Here is a 12,449-nt window from a genome sequence, read left to right on the forward strand (position 1 = left end):
TGGGCAAGCTAGGGTGCCAAAACCCAATATTTATGATGGAAATGGTGAGCAGTGCAGCGAGGTGTGCAGTGAGCTGGCAGCGTGGCTGCCGAGTTAACCACTTTTGGTGTGATTGACACAAATACAGCTAAAAGCTGTTCCTTAGAAGCCACCAGAGCTGCTCCTTGGCACCCAGACTGAAGATTCAGGCTGAGGTGACATCTCTCCTGAAGGCAACAAGAAATAAACTGCAGAAAACGATCCCACTAATTAGGTTCTCTTGGCTTAATTAGCAGTGCCTATAGCTATTTACAGCCCTAGAACATATCCGAGGGGAAAGAGATTTTGGCAGAGACAGGAATGTCACAACTTGACTGACAGCAGCTGTTTGCTGTTTCTCTACAAGCCAAACAGCTCATTCTCACTGCAGTGTGTTTATTTTTGTTGTTCCTCTTATTAGTAGTTTACTCGGGGAAAAAAAAAATGATTTTAGAGGCAGAGGAAAACCCTTTCCAAAAGTCCTGAAATAAAAAGCTGGGCCCATACATTTTGGGAGAAACGAGGTTCTGTGGGCAGATCAGGGCTCTTGAGACCACCACCGCTGTGGGAGGAGAAGGGTGTTAACTTTTGCAACCTCCCAATATGCAATTATACAGCTTTAGCTTTTTTTATTGGAACAAACATCTGATGTCAGCTCTTTCCATCTTCTACTTTGCTGCTCATGGCTCCTACCCATCCATGGGCAGCGAGGGGACCCCAGTTCCTCAGCCCACCTCTCTCCAGCAAAGCCCACCAGTAGCCAAGGTGCTTCTCCCCTTCCCAGAGCCCAGTTCAGGTTGCTGGTCAACTTGTTGCACCCAGTATCAGTGTATTTTAAATCGGAGAGTGTCATGTACAGTTTGGTAACTCCATTTGTGTTTTCTAGGCATGTTCAGTTCTGCAAGCTGCCCTGTGACCAAGGAGCTCTGTTGGGGTGAGGAGCTACACGAGATACACAACTCACAACCAACTCCGAGAGCCCACAGCTTCTCTTGTCAACAAAAAGAGGTTTTATACTTAAAATAATTCTTAGAATAATAGTTAGTGAATCAGAAATGGCAGCCAATGACCCCTGAGCAATCCCTCTGGGAAACGACCCCCTTCCAACGGAGGTGTGGGACAAAATGTTATTACAGGTTTTCTTTTTAGTCTTTAATTTGTGAGCCGTGGGAGGTGCACCAGAGATGCTCGATGCATTTGGCAGCCTGCTGTGAAATGCAGAAGTTTGCCTAAGGATAAACACCTTATTGCTGCTATGAAAGGACACTGGTTTATTGAAGTTGGGAGTGGAGCTGGAAGCCGTGACATTGCCAGAAATGAAACCTATCTCGTTATTGAGTTGATCCAGGTGCTGTGCTCAGCTCTGACCCCATTTATGCTGCAAGAAAGCGAAGGGAAGCATTCCCAACTTTCCTGCTGAATAAGGGAGGTGGCAGAGGCTGTGCTGAGTCCCAGTTTCTCCATTATTTGCAACTCTCACACAAAAACATTTTTATTTTTTAAACTTGTGGTCCAGCCTAAGAAGTAGTTTATCCCACTGAGACAGGAGTTAATGCTGCTTTTTATGAGTTTTCAAGCATCCTTCCAAAACACTGTGCCCACGTGAAGGGCTGTACTCACCACACAGCTCCTTGGTGTCCACATTGCTGGAAGAGGGGAGGATGAGGCAGGGGAGGAAGCAGGAAAAAAGAGAGAGAAGAATTTAAGATACAGGACAGACAAGGGATGCACTCGGGATTTCTTTTGGGTTGAGCATAGAAATGGAGCAACGTAGCCTGGCCCCAGTCTGCTAAACTAAAGCCAACTGTAGCAGACTGGTCCTTCAGTCCCGTGTGCTTGGAAAGAAAAATTGCCAATTTTACTTTTCTAAATGATCTATTCTCCTGGTCCTGCCCCTACAGAGCAGCGGCAGGGCAGTGCCCAGCTCCCATCCAGGGCACAGTTACTTAATATCAGAGCATTTAGCTCACTTAATGACATCTCAACAGACAGCCTCCTTGGGAAATAAAGATTAGCTGCAATCTATTTGCGCCTCCAATTCCCACACAATTATTTATGCCACTCAGGCTGCAGAGGTGCCTGGAACGATCTCATAATAGAATTATATTTTATCAATCCATTTACATCCTGGGAAGCTAGCTCTAACTCATCCCTGCTCTGACCTGTCAACATAAGTGGATTATGGAAAGAGATGCTCTAAATCCTGCTCTTGTTAACTACAGCCTCCCAAAATCCTCCTGGAGTGATGTGTCTGGGCTCTTCCTACCCTCTGTGGCCTCAGGCTCACCCCCGCAAACCACATGTCCCAAACTGGAGCACGTTACTGTGAAAAAAAAAATCTATTATTCTATCCCCCACAGTTTTGCATTGCAATAATTATCTCCTGCTTCCAAAAATGGCCTTTTACTTCCTTGCCTCCTGCCATCATATTATTTAACTTAATTGCGCTTCAATGTTAAGTCGGCCAAGATGCTGCTTTTAATTTTAAGCAATCTCGTATTAAGAATAAGCCTAATTAAAGAAATTACTGCAGAGTTTAAAAATATGGTAATGCTTCAATGAAGGAGAAATTAATGGGTGCTTGAGCATGGCCCATGGCATTTCCCAGGGCATTTCCATCCCCCAGCAGCGCACACACCAGGACCATCACAGCCACATCCTGGTTGCTGTTTTGGGGGGTTTATCACCAACATTAGCCCTGCACAGCTCTGCAGATTTACAAGGTGCTCTTGTAGTTTAGTGCTTCAGTATTAATTCCCCCGGCTATGCCACGGGGATGTTTTAGGATGCAAATACTCAGGATCTGGGTTTGAAGCCTGGTGAAACCCCAATAAGCTAAAAAGATAAAAACCACAACAAGTTGTTCTCAGTCTTTACAGAAGAAAAAAATAATAATCTTTCTCAGCTACCAGAACACTTGGCTGGGAATCTGCTTTGAATTTTAAGCCTTCTGACATTAATGGTATGACTAATTAAAGACTTATTGAAGCCATAACCCAACTAAATAAGCCAAATATAATAACGTTCAAGTAGAGCTTCAAATGAAATCATTAAAAACTTCTGTGTCACACAGCTTTTCCCCCACACTGTTGGCCACCTCTATCTGGTTCCTTTCCAAAACAAAAGTCTTCCTTTCTTTGCAACAGAAAAATCAGGAAAACCTAAGTCTGGTTTCAGGCTTTTTCCTTCATTTTCCAACCAGAAAAACTGCAGCCAGGAGCGGAACAGCCTTGCACCCCCAAGCTCAGGGGGATGTCCACCCTTTGAGGTCTCTTTCCAAAGCAAAGCTGTACCTGGGAGAAGCTCCATGTCCGTGGGACCTAATTTCTCCAATGGAAATCGGAGGCAAACCTGAGAGCTCAGATGCCAGCCTTGAGCATCTCCTGAAAAAAATCCAAGCTGTAAACTAATTTGGCCACAAAAGGGAGTGTTTATTGCTCCCCACACGCCTCCACTTAAACATGCTGTGATAATTTGACCAGATGAATGTACTGGCAGTAAGGAGAGAGTTTTCCCTGCTGCTGTTTCAAAGAAAAGGAAAAGTCCCCAAACTGTGATACTCCTCCCTTCCTCACTTTCAGCTCAGCCAGCAGAAAGATGTGCCAGGCTACCCGAACAGGCAGCACAATCAGAAGCAGAATGGGAAATCATAAGTTGCAAATACATCAAAGTCTAATCTTCCCAGTGCATTTCTCATGCAAATAGCCACAGGGATAGGCTGCTCAAGCTCCTCTCAACACCTGAGCATCTTCTGCTGAAGATAAAAACCCTTTTGCTTGGGCAGATGAAAGGGTTGCATCAGCAGCCACATGGCTTAGCTGCTTCACCGGTACTGACAATGGAGATTTGCTGAAATCACAGCCTGCTTTTATTTCCATCTTCAATTCCCAGCTTTGGGTGTGCTGCAAGGCTTCAAACGAGCGTGGAAACAAATTATCCTCTAGTGTTTGCCACCTGCAAATCCGATTCGCATTTAGGAGAGCCCAAAGAACAACATGTGCAGCAGGAAAGTATTGCTACATCCGATGATACACCTCCTAGTCCCAGCAGCACTGAGCTGTCTCAACACCTCAGAAGTGGAAAAGGTACATCCAGATGTAAGAGGTCACAGATGGCCACCTTTGGCCATGAGTTTCTGAATGCAAAGAAACATATTTACACAAACCCCGAAGAAATTGAAATTATTCCAGGCAGAGCAACAGAAATACCAAATTCTGGATGCCAGCCAAGAGCTAAATGACTTTAATTCCCAGCAACTTTCCAAGCCCATCGTCTGACACTTCTGGAGAACTCTGCTAAATCCTTCCTGAGACCTGTTAAAGCACTCTCTTCACCTGCCCACTCACCTTGAACAACCTAACTCATGCTGAAAACCTCCCCTGCCGAGCAAAGAGGGCTCTCGCTGCCGAAATCCATCTAAAAGCATTGCACGTACCCTGTTTCAGCACCAACAAAGATGCTCCTGGAGGGGACCTTCTGGCACGATGAGGAAGATCAGCCCACCAGCACTTCTCCTCCTCCTGCCCATGGGTGTTGTTGTTGGGGACAGGCACACAGCAAAGTCCCACCTGGTTTGTGGCCACTGAACAGCCAAGGGGGGAGGCTGGACAAGCAGAGCTGCTCACCAGCATCCATAAGTTGGTGAGATATGTTTGGGGCAGTGTTGCCTCAGAGCATTAAAATTTGTGTTATGAAGGCTATTTCAGCTTTGACAGGAAAGAAGAGAGAGGGAAAAAAAGAGGGGGAAAAATAGGGGAATGGTTAGTGTCGATTACAAGCCAGTAATGCATGCTTGGTGATGCTGAATCCACAGTTAGGCAGCACTCTTTGGAGAGCAATAGGTCCAAAATGCCCGGACCTGGCCCAGAAAGCCTGCTAGAGTGATGTGCAGGTGTCCCACCTTGCAGCACAGCACCCGGAGGCAGTTGCCATAGCACTTGCTGCCAGCAGTAATTGCGGATGTGACGGGAAGATATCTCCTGCAGACAACGACCCGCCGTGCAATTACATTTCGCTTGTAGCAGTAATAAACCTCGTAAAAATGAAGTGACGAGGCTATTAAACTTGTTAAAGAGGCTCTCTGAAGTTCAAAACCATCACGGCTGGGTGTGGTGTGGGTTTTCCTGGGTCTGGAAAGGGAAAAGTCTTCTATGAGGATTGCTGGTGCCTTCCTGGGGTCCATGCAGACCACAGGCCCTGTTCCCTGTCCATGGCCACGTCATTTTTAAGGACTCCTACCTGCTGGTGCATTTCCAGGCTGGTTCAGCTGTGAATTATGTGACAGAACAAAACACCCAGCTCCAGGCATAAAGGGCACCGAGAAAAGAGACCGAAGCACGGATGCAAATGAAACAAATGTTCTGGATGCTGTCGGAAAGCACGCCTTTGAGTTCTCTTTGGTTGAAAGAGAAATAAATGTCACTTTTACAAAAAGGCAGGGGCAACAAGCTGGCACCTGCAGAGCAGCAGACATTTGTTTGTTCATTCATCAGCAAGTGCAATATGGCACGTCAGGCTGCCAGCCGTGCTCGGATGCACAGCTCCGGAGACAGGGGCTGGGTGCTGCAGGGCTGTAAGGATCCACTCTTCCCTCCCCGTTGCTTCTATAAAAGAACTCAGCCAAAAGGTGGGATGTTCTGGAAAGTGTCAATTATGAATCTGACCCCCCCAAAGTCTGTGAAGCCCAAGCAGAGACCATCCTGTACGGAACCACAGTGTGCTGCTCATCTCGGGGCTTTAGTAGTTTCTTCGCGAGGTCTTTTCATGGTCTCTTAAAAATAACCAACAGCTTCTGTCTCTGCTTTGCCACAGGTGGCCAGAACCTCTAACCACCCACTTGCAAAAGAAAATCTCTCAAAGAGCTCATAAAAACTCTGCGCAAGAGGAAGGCAACACAATAAAACGCCTGCTTACCGTGCAATTGATAGCATGAAAAAACAGATCAATACCGCACGCTGATTTACTGAGCCTGATCCAACAGTTGGTTCCTGAGCACAGTCATCACCTTAAATAAAACAGACATTTAGTACAGTACTAAACCTTTCCAAGTCTCGCTGTGTGCCAAATCCCTAATAAATTGCGTCTAAACCCTCAACTTTTTTTTACTTTTTTTTTGGTGGATGACTTGATCTTGAAAATATCACTCTGCCCACCAGTAGATCAAAGCTAAGAGGCAGGTTTAATCACAGCCTACAAGTACCTTCTAGGAGGGGTGGCACTTCCAAATTGATTAAGTCATTGATTATTCTCCAATTTTTTTGGCAGAGCTTTGGGCACAGGAACCTGGCCAGGGCAGACATGAAGCAGGGACCTGTGTGCTCGCAGGGTATTCCCTCCAGCTCTGCTTCTGGATCACAGCATGAATTTTGTGACAGTTCCCAAATGTCACATAGAGACATTGAATTCCTTCATTTTGTCACCCCAGTGCCACAGAGAGCTTCAGTCTGTGTCCTGCATTTCAACCTGCTTGTAAACCAAGCCCTTCACCTCCCAAAAAGCATCAGGAAGGAAAGAGAAGGTCTCACCATCCCCATCACTGCCCCACCACACACTGCTTCAGGGAACCCGAGGGCACCCACAATGTGCCCACCATGACAGCAGGTTACTTATTTATGTTTTTATCTTCTCATTATTTATTTTAGCTCAATTTTCCAACCAAGCCATTAAAAGAAAAGCAATAAAATACTCTTCCCTTTTTGGGGAAAGAGGGTCTCTCTCTTTCTTTCCCCCCCCCCCCCATAAACTGCCAATGGTATTAATCATTCAGAAACAGCTTTTTTGGATGAAGGAACATACAACACTTTGCCTGTGTCTGATTGATATGTAAGCCTGGGCTCACCTGATTTGTTTTATTTGGGTGAGTAAAATATAAGTCTCGTCAAGTAACTCAGTGCCAGCCACCCGAGCAGTCCATCACCAACACCCTACCTTCTCCTCGGCTGGGCTGTCTCCAGCCTTGTGCTCCTAATAAAACACAACTGTCCTGAATCTTTCAGCTCTTTCTCTCTCACACCCAGCTCACTGCCCACGCTGGAGGAAGGTTCTGCTTTACAGCAGCTTGGGATGGATTTGGCTGCTCTGTAATCCTTGGCTGCACCAGAGACCAGAAAAACTAATTGCTGTAAGCAAAGCCGAATGATGTGCTAATCGCCAGAAGTAAATGCTAAGGCACTGAGAGCATGAGGTAAAATGAAATCAGCTCCCCTCTCCTGGGAGGCTTCGTGCACGTCTTGGTCCCCACCAAAAAGGAGGGGAAGGACTCAAAGCTTCAGGCTGCAGGGTCGGTGATAGCTGCTGGTGGGGAGCTAGCAGAGGAAGAGCAAAGCAAAAATCCCTCCTCTCTGCTGCTTGCTTTTTACCCATACCTTTATTTCTCATGTGTTCTCCTGCTGCTTATCAGTGATCTGAAACCCCTCTCCCCTAATTCAGCCTCAGGACAGAAAGCTTGTGCTGCCCACCCGGCAGCAGCTGGCACCTTCACTGCTTGATCGTGGTGCACAGGGCACGTTTACTCATTCAGAAAAAGCACATGGATACGTTTGTGAGGCTGAAGCTTACACCAAAAAGCTACAATCTCTTTGAATGCCTCCGTGACTCAGACAGAAGCAGCTGGTTGGAATTAGGTATCTCCGTCACTTGTGTTTTTAATGCAAGATCCCGGTGGTGTTCTGTTCCCTGGGAAAGAAAAAGCCTGATGCAAAGCAACCCTGCACAATATACGAAATAAGAAGCCAAGACCCAGCTCCAGCTGGGAACCCCTGGGCTGTGACAATCCTCATGGTGCTGGCTCAGAAAAACCTTCCCCAGCCCTTACCCTTTGCAGCCACATCACTCCTGCTGCGCCCAGCTCCCCCCTGCCTCGGGGATCCCGCACAAAGGCTGGCAGGGAAGCACCAGGGGACAGCATCTGGGAACACCTCCTCAGATGTTTGCTTACGTGAGCTTCTGTGCATTTTTTCCAGCTTTCCCCTTCCTCCTGATGACCTTCCCAGTGAGATTTTTTTTTTTTTTTCCTAAGAACACTTTTTCTTTGCTGGAGCTTGGAGCCAATCTGAGATGTGTGCTCGCGGAGCCATAAATGAAAAGATAACACCAGAGAGCCACAGCAACAGACCGAGATGCTTTGTAGCTCCACCAGCACAGCTGCTGAGCACCAGCTTTGGCACCAAGTGTTTCTTTGCTTCAAGGAAAAGTGCAGCATCATGTAGCCTAAGCAAGATGTAGACACAGAGAAGAACAACCTGGGGCTCAGAAAACATTTTCCACAACCCTCTCTAAGTGTCCATGCTCCTGAGAGCCAGAAATTAGAGCCAGACATATAATTTTCATGCAATCATTCCATCCCTTTCAGAAGGGACTAGAACTGTCTCTTGAATAGGTTAATCAAAATCTCAGCTGATTACATGATCCGTAGTTTGTTTCCCAGAGAGCTAATTGAGAACATTCAAAATTCAGAAATTACATTGCTTCCAATGGGCACATCCATCTCCGTAATGTGGGCTTCGGCTCCCAGATGAAGCTGCCACCACACTGAATCAGGTTTGCAATGCAAACAACCAAGATTAGGGAGGGAAAAAAAAAAAAAAAAAAAAAAAGGAAAAAACACTCAATCATAATCATCATTGTTCCTTGCCCAAGAAGTACTTTCTGTTCAGATTTGAGAGGACTGGAGAAAACCAGCAGCAGCAGAGCACTGCTGCTAACCCCTCCCTGCCCACGATGGACTCTACTGAGTGGACACCAGACCTGATGTAGGATTAGGGAAGGCAAAACATCTCAGGGAGCATGGGAGGGCTCTGTGGCATCCAGACATGGGTAACAAAGTGGTGACAACAGACCCTTTCTGCCAGAGGAAAATAATTCCTGGAGCAGAAGCAATGCAGGCTGCAGGATTATCAACGGTACTGGGGTTGTCCAGGTCTGGGCCAGGGTTGTGTGCTGGAAGGATATGTCAGGAACTTCACGTTCACATGAGGATTGCCCTTGTGGTGATGCCAAGCTCCATTTCTGCCCTGGTTGTCCATCGGCTGAAGCACAAGCACAGCTTTACCTTGTGCACACCAAACTCCCTTGCAAGGTGTTCCCTGCTTAACACTCAGGAACACGTTTTGGGCTCCTTTGCCTTCGTCTCTGTCCCCACCAGACACCATATTTCTCATATGCATCCCAAAACTAGGAGTTTTCAGAGCTCAGGGAGCTGCCCAGCCAGTGCCTGGCACCCCTGCTCCTCCGTGTCTTGCAGGACACAGCTGTGGTGACCTGCTACATGCACACAGCTGTAACCAGAAAGTCACAGGTGCATGAGGCAGCCAGCTCCTGCTCATTAGCACTAACACAGTGCTATCAGCTCCTACACAATTACCCATGAGTGAGATACAGACTTGTCCCTCCTCGTTTGCTTTGCTTCATTCAGCCTGAAATGAGTTGTGGAGCAGCTCACCAGCTGGGCCCGACCATATCTCAGGTGGCTTCGGCTCTCCAGGTTCCTCCTGGTACCTTGTGGTGGGTTTTCTGGAGGTCCTGCAGGTGTGGGGTCAGCTTATGGGGCAGCGGGGGCTGCAGGAGGAAGGTGCCTCCCCATTCCACCAAATCTTGCTGCTCTCTGTGCAATTGCATTTTCCCATCTGTTCCACACCTGGAATTTGCTACATGCTGGAAAACCCAACCGGTTTGGGTTCTGCATCTGTCCCAGCCCTCCAGGAAAAGTGACAGTCTGGGGAAGCTGCTAAGGGCTTGTGAGAAGAGACAGCGCTTCTGTTAATTACACTGCGTGCACGCTCCCATCTTCTCTAGTGCTTGCCACTGGAGAGAAGAGCTCATTTGGGGGAAGTGGGGAATATAGCAATTAAAAGAATAGCTATAAGCCTAGCGAGGAGATAATAAATGACAGTGCAGCAGAATGCTAATGCCATGTTCTGGCTCCTTGTGAATGGACGTGTACAGCTCATCAGAGACGTCCTGCTCCAGCGAGCAGATCTCTCCCCAAAGGATTGCCCTCTGCAGCGATGAAAAATATATGAGATACAAAAGGAATTTTTAAAATCCCCTGCCAGGACGACTAAATGAGTTTGGTCAACAGCCATGTCTGAGCTCCCCCTCCTTCCACGAGGGCTGGCAGGCAGCTCCGAGGGGTTGCTGAGGGCATCTTGCTCAGAGCCAGGTCAATGAGAGGCGTGCGATGCAGCACGGACACGCTGTTGTCCTGGAGGCTTGGCCCTACAACCACCCTGCAGCTCAGGGAGCACCAAAAGGCCTAAATAAGTGCAAATCTAACAGGGTTTCCCATATGAGAACTAATCCAATGTTTTCTAAAGCCCTATTTTGCCACTAAATCATATATATATACACATATGTATATATATTTAAATATGTGTGCACAAGTTTACATATTATACACATAATTTGTGCAATTCAGGTAGCATTGATATCAGCAGTACCGTGTCATTACAGCCCCATTAATCTTCAGGCAGCTCCCCGTAAAGCACTGCCGAGTCCTGGAACAGCAGCCAACACCAGCGAAGGAAAAGCACCAAGCAGCATCTTGCTTTTGTTAGCCACGGAGAGGAAAATGTCACTTGATCACCACTTCTCAGCAGCAGCAGGTTTTTGAATGTAATGTTGCCAAAAGCAATTGAAATACACAACATATTTTGCTGCCAGCTGAAATAGCCAGCAAGGATGGGGACAGCAGGAGGGGATGAGCATCCACCAGCTCCCCCGCACAGGAAGGGGACGTCCTGGCTTTGGGGCAGGTGTGGGACTTTTCATCCTCTGCAAACATTGAGCACCAAGAGTGCAATAGCAATCTAGGTAGTCAGGAAGAAAGAAACCTCAATAAAGCCCCTCCACCCCTTTTTTTTTTGTGTGTTTCCCATCCCAGTTCAGACTTCTAACCACACCTTGCTGCCAACCATGGCTTTTGCCGGCGGGCTGTGGTTCCCCAAACAGGAGCCCACATTCCTCCACCCCGTGGCACGAAGCCACCAGCTCCCCGCAGCAGAATGGGTGCTCCAGTGTCATCGACCAACCTCATCCCTCCACCCAGCCACCCAACTTCTCTCCTTTCCACCACCTTCCCAGCTAAAGCAAGCCAAGAGACCAATACAGACATTAATTTTGTCTATGCATATGTGAGGCGGTTCCCCTGCTCCTAAAAATACTCCGGAAAATCGAATCAACATTTTGCAATTTAGCCGGTAACAGCAATTACTAATAATCAGCAGGAACATAACTTTCTTCATTTTCTACTCTAGCTGTAATGTAATTTCAATAGCAAACTTTGCTTTGCACGCTAAGCAAATTCGATGGGTGATATAAGATAAACATGGATAAAATGGAAAATTAAAAAAACAGCTTTAAAAATAAATTACATTGTCCTGTCAAATAGCTAATAATTTTAATTTAAATTGCCTTTGGGAAAGATAAATTTCATATTGTCCCTATATTTCAGTGCAAAATGGAAAAATATTAAAGAAAACCCATCTGGTATTTCAGGACAATGCTCTAAAGTATTTCAGAAGAGGGGCAGGTGAGCTCCTGGCTCCCAGGGTCCACGGAGAGCCCATCCATACCCCACCTGCAGCTCAATAAATATCCCCACAAAGCACAAGGCAGCACATCCCATCTGCCTTTCAGCAGTTCCCTTTCCATTCCCACGACTCTCCTGTTATTTTTTTATTTTTGATTTTAACCCCAAGGCACCCGGCCCCTCTCACAGCAGCTTCCCACCGAGGGGGAAGCGTGGGAAGGGATGAAGCGTTCCCAGCGGATCTTGGTAACGAAGCCACTTCAGATCCTTTGATTAATTATTGGATGAGTAGTAGGTACCAAGCTGGTATCTGACATTTCTGATCTCAGGATAAACGGTGGCCACTCCACATATTGGAAAGGTGGGATTTTGTGGCTCCAAAGGCTTTATAATTAGCCAGACTATTATTATTTTTTTAAGCATTTGCTGCTCAACTCCTCATTTTAAATTGGATTCTCTTTTCATCTGCTTTTTTGGCTGGATTTTTTTCTCTCTGGAGGAACAGGAGTCACACTGAAATATGACTCAATGCTGCCTTTCATTTCCATTTCCAACAGCCTCAACCAGGCAGGCTTTTGAAAACTCTTTCCCCTTGGAAGGGGAAAAAAACCCGGCGGGGCACATCCTCTGTGCCCCGGTGAGAGCATTCAGGTGTCACATTTAGCTTCACCTTTGTTACACCAGGAAACTGAGGTGTGCCTTGATGCCTCCTCTCCCATTGTTTTCCCCTGCTGCTGTTCCAGCAGGATGCAGACGTTACGGTGCTGCTTCTGGCTCCCGCCCCTTGCTATTGCTGCCTTGCCTGGGCTTTTTACAGACAGAAGTACAGCCACATCGGTCTGCTGGGGACAGAGCAGAGACAAAGCACCCACAGCAAGGGCTTCAGGGCTTAGGCTTGCCTCCA

The 12,449-nt window shown here is 47.0% G+C and overlaps 1 protein-coding gene across 5 annotated transcripts in view; it reads right to left on the reverse strand.

Moving 5' to 3' along the window:
- Nucleotides 1-12,449, reverse strand: part of NECAB2 (N-terminal EF-hand calcium binding protein 2) — a 70,246-nt gene that overhangs the window by 12,992 nt on the left and 44,805 nt on the right. For 2 of the 5 annotated variants that reach the window (XM_072043817.1, XM_038185593.2), the window contains exon 4: nucleotides 1,639-1,664. The exons of the other annotated variants lie outside the window; for them this stretch is intronic. In XM_072043817.1, the coding sequence (XP_071899918.1) occupies nucleotides 1,639-1,664 (26 nt within the window). The remainder of the gene's footprint in view (nucleotides 1-1,638; nucleotides 1,665-12,449) is intronic. 5 annotated transcript variants of the gene reach the window in all.

The sequence above is a fragment of the Anas platyrhynchos genome, chromosome 12 (assembly GCF_047663525.1).
Source record: "Anas platyrhynchos isolate ZD024472 breed Pekin duck chromosome 12, IASCAAS_PekinDuck_T2T, whole genome shotgun sequence".
NCBI classification, from domain to species: domain Eukaryota; kingdom Metazoa; phylum Chordata; class Aves; order Anseriformes; family Anatidae; genus Anas; species Anas platyrhynchos.